This window comes from Lactuca virosa, chromosome 8 (genome assembly GCF_052849685.1).
Source record: "Lactuca virosa cultivar CGN04683 chromosome 8, Lactuca_virosa_CGN04683_v6, whole genome shotgun sequence".
In the NCBI taxonomy this organism is placed as follows: domain Eukaryota; kingdom Viridiplantae; phylum Streptophyta; class Magnoliopsida; order Asterales; family Asteraceae; genus Lactuca; species Lactuca virosa.
Window position 1 is genome coordinate 152,705,325 of NC_136433.1, and position 11,993 is coordinate 152,717,317.

The 11,993-nt window shown below is 35.6% G+C and overlaps 1 protein-coding gene across 1 annotated transcript; it reads left to right on the forward strand.

Moving 5' to 3' along the window:
• Positions 1–5,207: 5,207 nt before the first annotated feature.
• LOC145130970 (F-box/LRR-repeat protein At1g06630-like) lies at positions 5,208–6,936 on the forward strand. Its single transcript, XM_079065717.1, has 3 exons — positions 5,208–5,754; positions 5,804–6,603; positions 6,706–6,936. The coding sequence occupies exons 1-3, from the start codon at positions 5,208–5,210 to the stop codon at positions 6,769–6,771; spliced, it is 1,413 nt and encodes a 470-aa protein (XP_078921843.1). The 3' UTR covers positions 6,772–6,936.
• Positions 6,937–11,993: the final 5,057 nt, after the last annotated feature.

The following is an 11,993-nucleotide window of genomic DNA, read 5'->3' on the forward strand; positions in this document are numbered from 1 at the left end:
CCAATATGTTCTGATTTTTTTCAAAATGATGGATTTGCCCCTATTAATATGATTTCATAATATGGGTTTCAAACTGAACAAGAACAATCATGAACAAGAAATCTGAAAACGTCTAGAAAACAAAAATGAAAACCAAATCGATTATCGATTTCTGAAAACAAAATCGATGGAGAAGAGGGTGGATGTTATTGGTATCTTGATCTGGAAATTCATCGGTCGGACGTTGGAGTCGCTGGAGCCGGAGTCGCCACCTCTCACCGGAATAGGTTTCCAACATGGGTTACTGTCTCAGATCTTTGCAACCTCTGTCTTCATCTATACGGAGGTGACGACGGCCATTTAACAAACCCTAAATCGTCACCAAGAAAAGCTCAAGATCTTCGCCGCCATGCTCCTCCGATTCTTCAGATCTATCTTGGACTCACACTCGAAACACCAAAACCCTCTTTGTCAGCTTCAGATCTTCGCCTCTATGATCCTTCGATTTGAAAACCCATCGATCTGAAAAACCCTCCCATTTGAAAGCCTTCGTCACATTGAGCTCGCCATTGCTACCAAAGAAGAACTGATAGAAAAGAAGAACCGAGATCCGAAAGATTTAGAGTTCATGGCTGACGAGACCTAAACATCTAAGGGGTGGCGCCGACGGTGGTCTGATGAACCACAAATCTGTAAACAAAGAACCAGAGTTAGGTTTTCTCCTGTTGAAAACTGAAGCTGAGGAGGAAGAGAGATGAGTGGGTGGTGACTCCATCTAGACGGTGGCTACTGTGGCAGAGGGTGGTGGTCCGACGAGAAGATTCCAACTGATCAAATTTTCCCGGGAGCTTGTGTTCTTGTAAAATGAAAATGCGTTAGAGAGAGAAAGAGAAAGAGAGGAAGGAGGGATGAGGTGTGCATTTTTTATTTCTCTTTTTTATTTCTGATTTTTGCAATAAAAAGAATTAAGAAAATAAAACTAAAAAGGACAAATCCGTCATTATAAAAAAGTTCATAGGAAATTGGACTAAACTCGCAACAAAACGAAACTATTGGACCATCCTTGCGAGCCAAACCCATTGTGGACCAAAGTTGCTAGTTTTGACATACCACAGGGACCATTCTTGCAATTTTGTCTTTTTCTTAATTATTTTTCTGAGACAAAACTTCAAAAATGGTCCCTATGGTTTTCGAAAATATCAAGTTTGGTCCCTAATTTACAAAACCCTCATGGATCGTCCCTGTGGTTTCAAAACTTTTAACATTTAGTCCTTTCGGCTAACTCCGTTACCATTTAGCCGTTAAGTCAGGGGCATTTTTGTCATTTCACTACACAGGGACCATTTATGAGGTATTCAATTACTTTTTTTTAAAATAAATAAATAAATAATATTTAATATACAAGGGGTCCCACCCACCCTCTCTCTCTCTCTCTCTCTCTCTCTCTCTCTCTTACGATTCCACACGGTAGCACCACCTTCCGCCATAAAACCACCACTGCCATCACCTCCTTCCTCACCGGAAATCACAACCCAGCCACCCATATTCCATCCCGTTTGATCACTCAAACCCACCCTCAAATACCACCACTTACTGCCTTCCATTCACGTTTTTCTACTGCCCTTCTCCTTTTCCTTCACTACCGAGAAACACCACCACCCCCACGGGTGGTGTTGTTGTTGTTGTAACCCAAACACCTCATCGAGTGTGGCCTGTTCGAATTGAGAGCCAATCTTCTTCTCCGGGTGTGAAATTATACACTTTTAGTTTTGTGAAGTAACATTTCTTTCAGGTGTTTCATCGAGCACCTGGAGTGCATTGTTCTCCTCCTTCATTTTCTGATTTATTTAGTAAGAGTTATCACTCGTCGCTGTTCCAAATCACCACCGCGACTGCTGCTACTCCACCACCATAAGTTCTCCTAAACCCTTCGTAAATAATAAACTCCAGTCGAGTTCCACATTCAAAGCCACGAAAATCGGTTTCTTTTTTTTCTCTGGTGCGATAACTGAGAACGAAGAAGACGCAGGAGGATGTTTACCTCCTGCATAATCAAACTTGAATACAGAACGAGAGGGAAATCATCGACTCAAAAGAAAAAAACGCAAATGACCCTTAATTCAATCGAGACTTCTGATTTATGATTAGATTGAAACATAGCAAAAAGAATGGTGGGGATGATCTTACAGTAGCAGCAAGCTGTGAGAGGTGGTGATGGTGGTCCACAGTAGGTCTCACAGTGGGAGATCCACTGCCTCCATCGTTTTCTTCTGGGTTTCTCTGACAGCTACAGAAGTGGGAGAGGATGAGAGGTGTTAGGCTATATTGGAGGTGGTTTTCGGATTTATGGAGTGGCAGAAAATGGTAGCAATGCTCGGTGGAAGAAGGGTGGCTGGATGATGACGGGGAGCTCCGGCAGCCTCCTGCTATCGATTTCTTCTTGTTGTTTGGTGTATATGAAGGGAAGGGGAAGCGAGTTCGGAGGTGGAGGAAGCTTGCCAGGCAGCAGTGCGTTTTTCGGTGGGAAGAAAAGAGGTGGCAGGAGGGACTCTGGTGGCTGCTACCATCGTTTTCTCTTCTGTTTTGGAGGATATGCTGATGAGGGGAAGGGTTGGTGGGGGGTGTTGATGATCAGAAGGGGTTATAAGGTGGTGTAGGGTCGGTTTATGGGGGGGGGGGGGAATGGTGGTTTGTGATGGTTTTGGGTAGTGTTGGAAGAGAGAGAGAGAGAGAGAGAGAGAGAGAGAGAGGTGGGACCCCTTTAAATTTAATGTTTTTTTCTTTTTTTTCAAAAAAAAATAGAAAACCTCATAAATGGTCCCTGGGTGTTGAAATGACGAAAATACCCCTCACTTAACGATAGAAAGCTGACGAAGTTAGGCGGAAGGACCAAATGTTAAAAGTTTTGAAACCACAGGGACCATCTGTGAGGTTTTTTGAAATTAGGGACTAAACTTGATATTTTCGAAAACCACAGGGACCATTTTTGAAGTTTTGTCTTTTTCTGATTTTCATATTTAAAAAAAGAAAATAAAAAATAAAAAATTAAATTAAATATCTCTCTCTCTCTCTCTCTCTCTCTCTCTCTCTCTCTCTCTCTCTCTCTCTCTCTCTCTCTCTCTCTCTCTCTAAAACATAAGACAAAAAACCACCTACTCCATCATCTTCTTCCCATCCTTCACCTGCAACAACTCAAGCTATGAACACATTTTATTTTATTTTTAAATTGGGCCAAATATTTTCTTTTAATTTTTTACACCATCATAGAAATCAGTACAAGCTTCAAAATCTTAAGGCATCTTCTTCAAAGAAACAACATTGAAAATCAAATTAAAAACATTGATTACCATTAAAAAAAATCGTTCAGCCTTTCACAATTAACATCGATGCTTTATTAAAACTTATCTTGAATCAAAAACAAAATTCATTCAACACATTGATTCAGTCAAAAGATTTTTTAACATAATATCATCTAAACACGAAATCAACTGAAATCTGGAAAATTACCCAAGAACACTTCAATGGAAAATACCCTAAAAATCCGAATTATCAAAAGATAATAATGCAGAAATTTTATTTGGATTCTTGAATCGATCTAGATGGATAAAAACCCATAAAACAATATGAAAAAAATCCATGAAATCGATCTAGATGCAGATTCAGAAACCGAACCAAAATGTAGAAATAGATCCAGATGTAGAAATTAATGTTGAAATCGATCTGACTCGATCTGTCATCGAATGACCACCAGAGTCGTCACCCCCTTTCTTAGTTCGTCTTCTCCGGTATGATCGACATACCTCGTGTTCTTTAAAACAACCTTTTGAACGACATACCTCGTTTTTTCAAATCTTCTTTTTCAAGCTTCAATAATGGTGGCCATTTCCAAACCTCCACTCGAACACTTCTTCATCAAGCCCTGCAAACCAAACAACAATAAACTCGAATCAGAAGCAGTTCCTCGTTAATTATCAATAAACTTGAATTGGAAGCAAATAGTTTCTTCTCTTCTCCTCTTTCTCTGAATCGGCCGAACGCTAGGGTTTCCGATGATATTGATGTTCAGAAAAGAGACCGGTGAGAAGGGTGGCAGTGTTAGGGTTTCATAAAAGTGGCATTTGAAACAAATTGGAGATGGTGATGTGTGAATCAAATCAATGACGGTGGTGTAGGAATGATGATTTGAGATATAATAGATAGAGGATGGTGGAGTGGGAATCAAATCAGATCCCAGGTTTAGAGGGGGTTTGGGTTCTTCAAATGGTATCATAGGGTGAAACATTTTGACGAAGAGAGAGAGAGAGAGAGAGAGAGAGAGAGAGAGAGAGAGAGAGAGTGTGTGTGGGTATTTTTTTAATTTATATAATAAAAATATTTAAAAAAGAAAATACAAAGGATAAATTCAGGGGCAAATTCGTCATTAGAGAGAGAGAGTGTGTGTGTGTGTGTGTTTGTGTTGGTATTTTTTTAATTTCTATAATAAAAATATTCAAAAAAGAAAATACAAAGGATAAATTCAGGAGGAAATTCGTCATTATAAAAAAGTTAAAACTAAATTGGACCAAAATCGCAACAAAAGGAAAAGTTTGGACCTCTGGTGCTAGTCCAAACTTTTTCGGACCAAAGTGACAATTTCAGCTAACCACATGGACCGTTTGTGCAGTTTAGTCAAGAAAATAAGAACAACATAGGACTATTTTTTTCACTTTTGAATGGTTCAACAAGACTCTAATTTGCTTACACATTAACTGTTAATTGACCAAATTTATTGTCTTGCCCTTTGCCCTGATGTACGATATGAATAGAACTAACATGTTTGAAAAGATTTATATTTAATTTGAGTTTTTATATGATATTTTGTAATTTTTATAATTATTCAACAAGATTTAATTTAAATATTTTATCAAACATGACACTGAATGCCATAAATTTCAAACGCCTTAACCAAACATGGTATATTCATTCAAAGACAGATTTATTCAGAGCTTTTGAATATTCAAAAATTGTCAAAAAAAAATCCATAATTATTATTTTTGACATTCGGCTAATAGTAAATAAATTATTTGATCATGGAAATATATGTTATTTTAAATTTTTAATAGACCGAATAGTATATTTTCAAAGTCCAGGGGGGCTAAAGCAAAACGTTATGGTCTACATGACTACATATACGCCAATCGAGTTTTGTGGAGTTTTTGATCGGGGAAAGCTGCGAGTCTCTGTTGAAGATGTTGGAAGAAAGACAAAATCAACGTGAAATTGCCCAGAAACGGATTAAATGTCAAGAAATCATGGAGAAGGGGGAAGATGATGGAATCAGTGCGTTGCCTGATTGCTTGCTTCTTGAAATCCTCTCTCGTTTGCCGTCCACAAAAGACGCCATCATAACAGGTACACTCGCCAAGCGATGGGAACATCTTTGGACTTCGGTACCTGCTCTGATATTTGAGCATTCAAATCATTTCTTCGAAAACCCTAACTCAAGTTCCGATTTCGCATCATTGGTGAACAAAACCCTAACTCAATGTCGCCAATTGAAGCTCAAGAAATTCCAAGTGCATACCTTTTATGATATTCGATTTGAATCGCATTTCAACAAATGGATTGCTTATGCTATAAGTTGTAACGTTGAAGAGCTTAACTTGAAGTTATTGGGACGGGAACCTGAGTTTTTGTTAGATCAATTTTTGTTCATCAATTCATGTTTTACCGATGTGAGATTAGCAGGATGCAAGTTGAATCCAAGTGGGGCGATTAGTTGGGAAAATCTTAGGAGTTTGTGTGTTTCCAATGTGAATTTAGATGAAGACTTGATTGTAAAAATATTATCTGGGAGTCCTCCCTCTATTGGAAACTTTGGCAGTGGAATATTGCTATGGTCATGGACAGCTCAATATTATTTCAGATGATGAATCTGAAGCCGATGATATCATCAAAATCAGTGCTCCTACTAGTTTATCACCAACTCAATGTCCCAAACTCAAGAAATTCAAAGTGTATACCAGTTATGATATTCATTTTCAGTCGCAACTAAACATTTGGATTCACTATGCTATTCAATGTAATGTTAGAGAGCTTGACTTGGAGTTTTGGAATTCGGATTCAGAATATGAGTTTATATTGGATCAAATTGTTTTCACCAGTTCATGTTTTACTGAGCTGAGAGTAGATGGATGCATGCTCAATCCAGTTGGGGAGATTAGTTGGAAAAGTCTTAGGAGTTTGTGTATATCCGGGTATTGGAGTTTAGATGAAGATTTGATTGACAATATATTAACTGGGAGTCCTGTATTGGAAACTTTGATTTTGGATAATTGCTATGGTTATAACCGGCTCGATATTACTTCAAAGAGTGTTAAAAACTTGGTGTTACGTGGATACAAGGATTTTTCTTATGTTGAATCTGAAGCTGATATCATTGAAATCAATGCTCCTAATATTTTGTCACTAACAATTGACCATGACATATCATTGTGTAAGCTTTTGTTGCTAAATGTGTCTTCTTTACTCAAAGCTCACTTAGATTATACTTGTACTAATGAAGTGGAAGAAGAGGTGCTTAAAGGATGTATCATGAATCTTCGCCATGTCAAGGAGCTTCAACTTGGGTTTTTATGTTCTAAGGTAAAAATTTCTTTTGCTTTTTCCCTTTTGGATAAACTTGTTTCAATCAAATCAATGCTCCTACTCCTAATATTTTATCACTTTTGTTGTCTTTCTTCTTAGGCTATTTCTTGTTTGCAAGCTAAAGGTTTCGTTCTTCCGTCAAATGTGAAGCTTATTGAATATTGATGATGCTTTTGCTTTGAGTTCATGTTTAGCCATTTAAGTTATCATGAATTATTTTCATCTCTTTTTCTGATACGTTTGTAAAGTAGACTTGCTTCCAGCAATGTACTTTGGTTTGAATCCTGATAAATAAATAGGAATCTCACTTATTGTTTAGCAATTTTTGTATATCTTTATCATATAAAATGATTAATTTTTCTTGTTTGTAATGGATAATTTCTTTCGTTTCCTATTTTTTCTTTGTAATGGACTAGCCATTGCTTATTATGGATGGTATTCTTTGTAATAATAAATTTAACAAAAAAATAAAACAACACTAACTTTAAAAATTTATGATGGTGTGAAATTACAGCTTTTTGCTAACGTTAAAAAAGGAAAGACAAGTAAAATTCAATGTTGGCATCAATTTAGAAAACTGTGTACCATTTTCAACACTTACACCATTAAAAAATCTTATCAAATTTTTCGAAATTGATACAAAATATTTAATAGTAGTGCCATTTATTTCTTTAACATTATCAAAAAATACAATCATTTTTTTTTATACAAGAATGGATTTCAATAAAGTAACTTCACAATAGCATTATAGTCTTAGATGGATGTTTCATTTGGTTTTTCATTATTCAATACATACATTTTTGGGGGCTCTTTTGGGAAGTGACGAATTCTTTGTTTTGTTAGAAAGGACAAGATGAGGTCAATTTGCTTATTGGGTAAGTTTCTTCATGTTAAATTTGATAGTGTGACTTCGAGGGTGTTTCGCATTGCATTTAGATTGATTTTTTAACTTTTAACTTTTTTAAAAAGTTAAAAAAAAAATAAAAAAAAAATAATAATGTGACTTCACATATAAAAGTTACATGAAAAGTAATTTTGTTAATCCAAACACATTTTAAATAGTATCTTTTGCAAAAAGTCCTTCAACTAAAAGTCCTTCTACAAAAAAAACTTTTGATGCTCAAAAGTAATCCCAAACACCATCGATTTATTTTCCACCGGTCTTTATCTTTTTCACCAATTTCTTTTTCTCTTCTGATTTTTATACACACAACACGATATTATTTTTCTCCAATATTTGTGGCACACGTATCAAAAGGGAGAGATGTAGATTTGTATACACACGACACATATTATTTTTCTCTAATAAATTGTTATTTATGGTAATTTTAATTTTTGGTGTTGCAGCTTGTATTGTCCGCAATGCAGGTGGGAGTTGTTAGGAAAATAATAAACACATAAAACTCTATTTTTGCTACTGCCGCATCCAAAGTTATAATTATTAATTAATTGTCTCGCTCGTATTTGTCTAAAGAAGCTGTTGTGTGATGATGATTTTTTATCTATCGGAATTCGTGATAGAAATCACAAAGGTTAAGGTTCATCTAAATCTTATGTGCATTGTCGAGGGACCAATGTTCTAAATATGCATAAGGGAAAATGACTTATATGGGTAAGTATGTTTCAAAATCGTTCAAAAAATACCATTCAAGTTTGGTGTGTCCAAAAAACATCATCCAAGTAAAGCATTTGTACAAAAAACACCAACGAAGTACATTCTTTGTTCAAATTTGACCTTTGGTAACCGACAATTACCGGTAAAAAATAAGTAAAGGAAAAAAAAAGCAATAGGAAATGACTCAAAGAGGTAACTATGTTTTAAAATCGTTCAAAAAACACCATCCAAGTTTGGTATGTTCAAAAAACACCATCCAAGTAAACTTTTTGTATAAAAAACACCAACAAACTATATGTTTTGTTCAAATATTACCCATCGGTAATTGGTTCTTACAGGTTAAATGATAACTTGGCTTAACTATTATGACATTGCATAATAATGATTGACAAAACAATAAATGATATATTCCTCCTTTAAAAACCGATTTAGGGTTTCTTCATGAACGAATGACTTCTTCTTCTTCTATGATTGCTCTTCTTCTTCTAAAGTGATGATCTCGAACTCAAGTCCAAAACCTTAACTCTTAACTTAAGGCAAAAGGGCTCCTTTACCTCTGCCTCAATGGGCCTCCCTCCCCCTAAGGTCAAATTAGGCCTTAGATGCCTTGTAGTTGGGCTTGGATGCCTTTTTGGGCTTTTTATGGATTTGGGCCTTAGGGGGAGGGAGGTCCATTGAGGCAGGGGTAAAGGAGCCCTTTTTTCCTTAAGTTAAGAATTAGGGTTTTGGACTTGAGTTTGAGATCATCACTTTAGAAGAAGACGAGCAATCATAGGAGAAGAATAAGTCATTCAATCATGAAGAAACCCTAAATCGGTTTTTAAAGGAGGAATATATCATTTATTGTTTTGTCAATCATTATTATGCCATGTCATAATAGTTAAGCCAAGTTATCATTTAACATGTAAGAACCAGTTATCGGTGGGTAATATTTGAACAAAACATATAGTTTGTTGGTGTTTTTTGTACAAAAAGTTTAATTGGATGGTGTTTTTTGAACATACCAAACTTGGATGGTGTTTTTTGAACGATTTTGAAACATAGTTACCTCTTTGAGTCATTTTCCTATTGTTTTTTTTCCTTTACTTATTTTTTACCGGTAATTGCCGGTTACCAAATGTCAAATTTGAACAAAGAATGTACTTAGTTGGTGTTTTTTGTACAAATGCTTTACTTGGATAGTGTTTTTTGGACACACCAAACTTGAATGGTATTTTTTGAACGATTTTGAAACATACTTACCCATATAAGTCATTTTCCCTATGCATAACTCAATAAATTCTTTGAAGTTTACCCGCTGCGTCATACATCATCATCTCTTTCTTGAACATCATGATTTTTGTTCACATCACAAAATCAACCGATTTATGACCATATATTGAAGCTGAATTTCTTTTTTTTAAATATATTATCTTTTGTGAGTACTTTCCATAAGTTTTCATTCAAACCATATTACATAGCTTACGAAATGGTTTTTTAAATATGAAACTTTTGGTGTTCAGAAAAGAGTAAAACATAAACTTATTTTTGTGTGCCATAACTTTTAAATCTTTGTGATCAAGATTTTTCCAATCTTTCTTCCAACACAAGAAAAATTATAATAGTGCGAATCCATGATTCAAACTCATAGGTGTCTAACTTAATTGCGTTAACAAACTAAATGAGACAAAAAAACAATTGGTCATTTGATCGGATTATTGATAATACCATTTGATGCATGTATATTTTGATATTGCTAAACTTTTCAGAATGGAGCAAAAAAATTCATAAGCCCTACAAAAAGTTTTCATAAGTCCAAATTGTTGTTATTGATGGTTTATAACTTTATATTATTACAGTCATGTAATTTGAATTCATATTTAAAACTAAATTGATTTTAAGTAGTCACAATTATTACAAAAAAAAACTGATTTATGATGTCTTCGGTTAATGTCAAATTAAATAATAAACTAAAATAACTCAATAAATTAATCACATTATTAGAATAAATCAAATAATTCAATAAGTAACCCACGTTCTTGGTAATTACAAACTTCCGTTAGCATAAATAAATGTTTATTTATTATATACATATATTTTCTAAGGATGATTGTAAACATATAGCCGATTATCGTGCTTACGCTTTCGGTTTAAATAATTGACACATCGTTTATTTGTTTAAATCAATGATAAAAGTTAAATTCAAAATAGAAAGAAAAAATCTAAAAATGAGGATGTGATAAGGCGCCAGCTCATGTATTGGAAAATGGAAACAAGAAAATGAGGATAGATTTTTTCTAAAACAAAGTGTGTCCAGACATATAATCAAAGGGTGTTCATCTAATTTTTTTGGTGTACTCTCTAAATGAAATCCCATTATTAGGGGTGTCCATGGACACATGTTGTTACTATATAGATCTGCCTTTGTTTACAGTAACCAACTTTGACACCGATTGGGAGAGGTGCTAAATATAATGGGGTAGGGCCACCGGTCCACATAAAACCAGGCTGGTCGAGCAACCCGACATGCCTGCCTAGAGCACGAGCATCTACCTAAACGCCGAACATAAAAGCAAGAATCACCCTATCATCGTACATACCGTATAAAGCATCTCCAGGAAACACGGGAAAAGCAAGACTATTTTAATAGAAAATGAGGCTCATTATCATAACCAGAAGATCAATGCAAAACCCAAAACAAAAAAGCCAAGAATCGGTCTGAACCTTTGATATAAGAATGAGCCTCCACTAAGAGGTAAGCCAGAGAAAACATTCTAAGCAATTCTTATACACTTAAAGCACCAAACATGACTCCTGACTTAGGCATCGGAGAACAATATCGGGGGTCCGCCCTCGGTATAGCTTTCTAACCTATACTTGTCATAAACCATGCAACGTGCTACTTGGACTGATCATTGGAGAAGACTCTAAGAGGGACCACTACAAGCATCCAGGGAGCTACATTGCAACATTCGCGTCATCCGTATATAACCATGTAAGAAAAAACATAACCATCCCGGGCAGGAAACGGAAGACCATTTAGCCCAATCAATCTAATCCCTGCCTTCACACTTGTCACAACCCGAAATTCTTGTCTTGTAAAGTCAAACACAGCAACCAAAGGTCAAATTTATAGGTTTCTAAGCCTTGTATAAGTTAGGGTTGTGTGTTAGGAAGTGAACCACTAAGGAAACGAGTTAGGAGTATTGCATTCGGGCCATAAACCTCATCAAGTGAGGTTCACGGCCGCAAACCATGTTCATGGCCGTGAACCCCCCTTAGGTCGTGAACTCCTACCTATATATATATATATATATATATATATATATATATATATATATATATATATATATATATATATATATATATATATATATGAGATGGCTAATTTTCTTTCATTTCTTTCTCTCTTGGCCACAAACATCCCATTCTCTCTCAAGTATCATATATCAAGAACACCATGTTTCACTCTTAAACACCCTTTTTCCTTTGCTACTCCTTAGAAAGCTTACTAGGATCTTCAAACACTTGCGAAACAACAAGATCTTCAAGTGTTCTTCCCTGAAGTTGGGCCGTGATCCATTCTTGGGCCGTGAACACTTCATCTTGGCCGTGAACACTTCAAGTGTTCTTGGACCGTGAACCCTTCATGGGGGCCGTGAACCATCAAGCTTGTCCGTGAACTCACTTTCAGCCTCCTAACTTGCTTCTAACACTCCTTTGGTGAGTTATTCTTGCATCATAGGTTGTTTCCCTAATCGCCTTGGTAGTTAGATTCACTAATTTCTTGCCT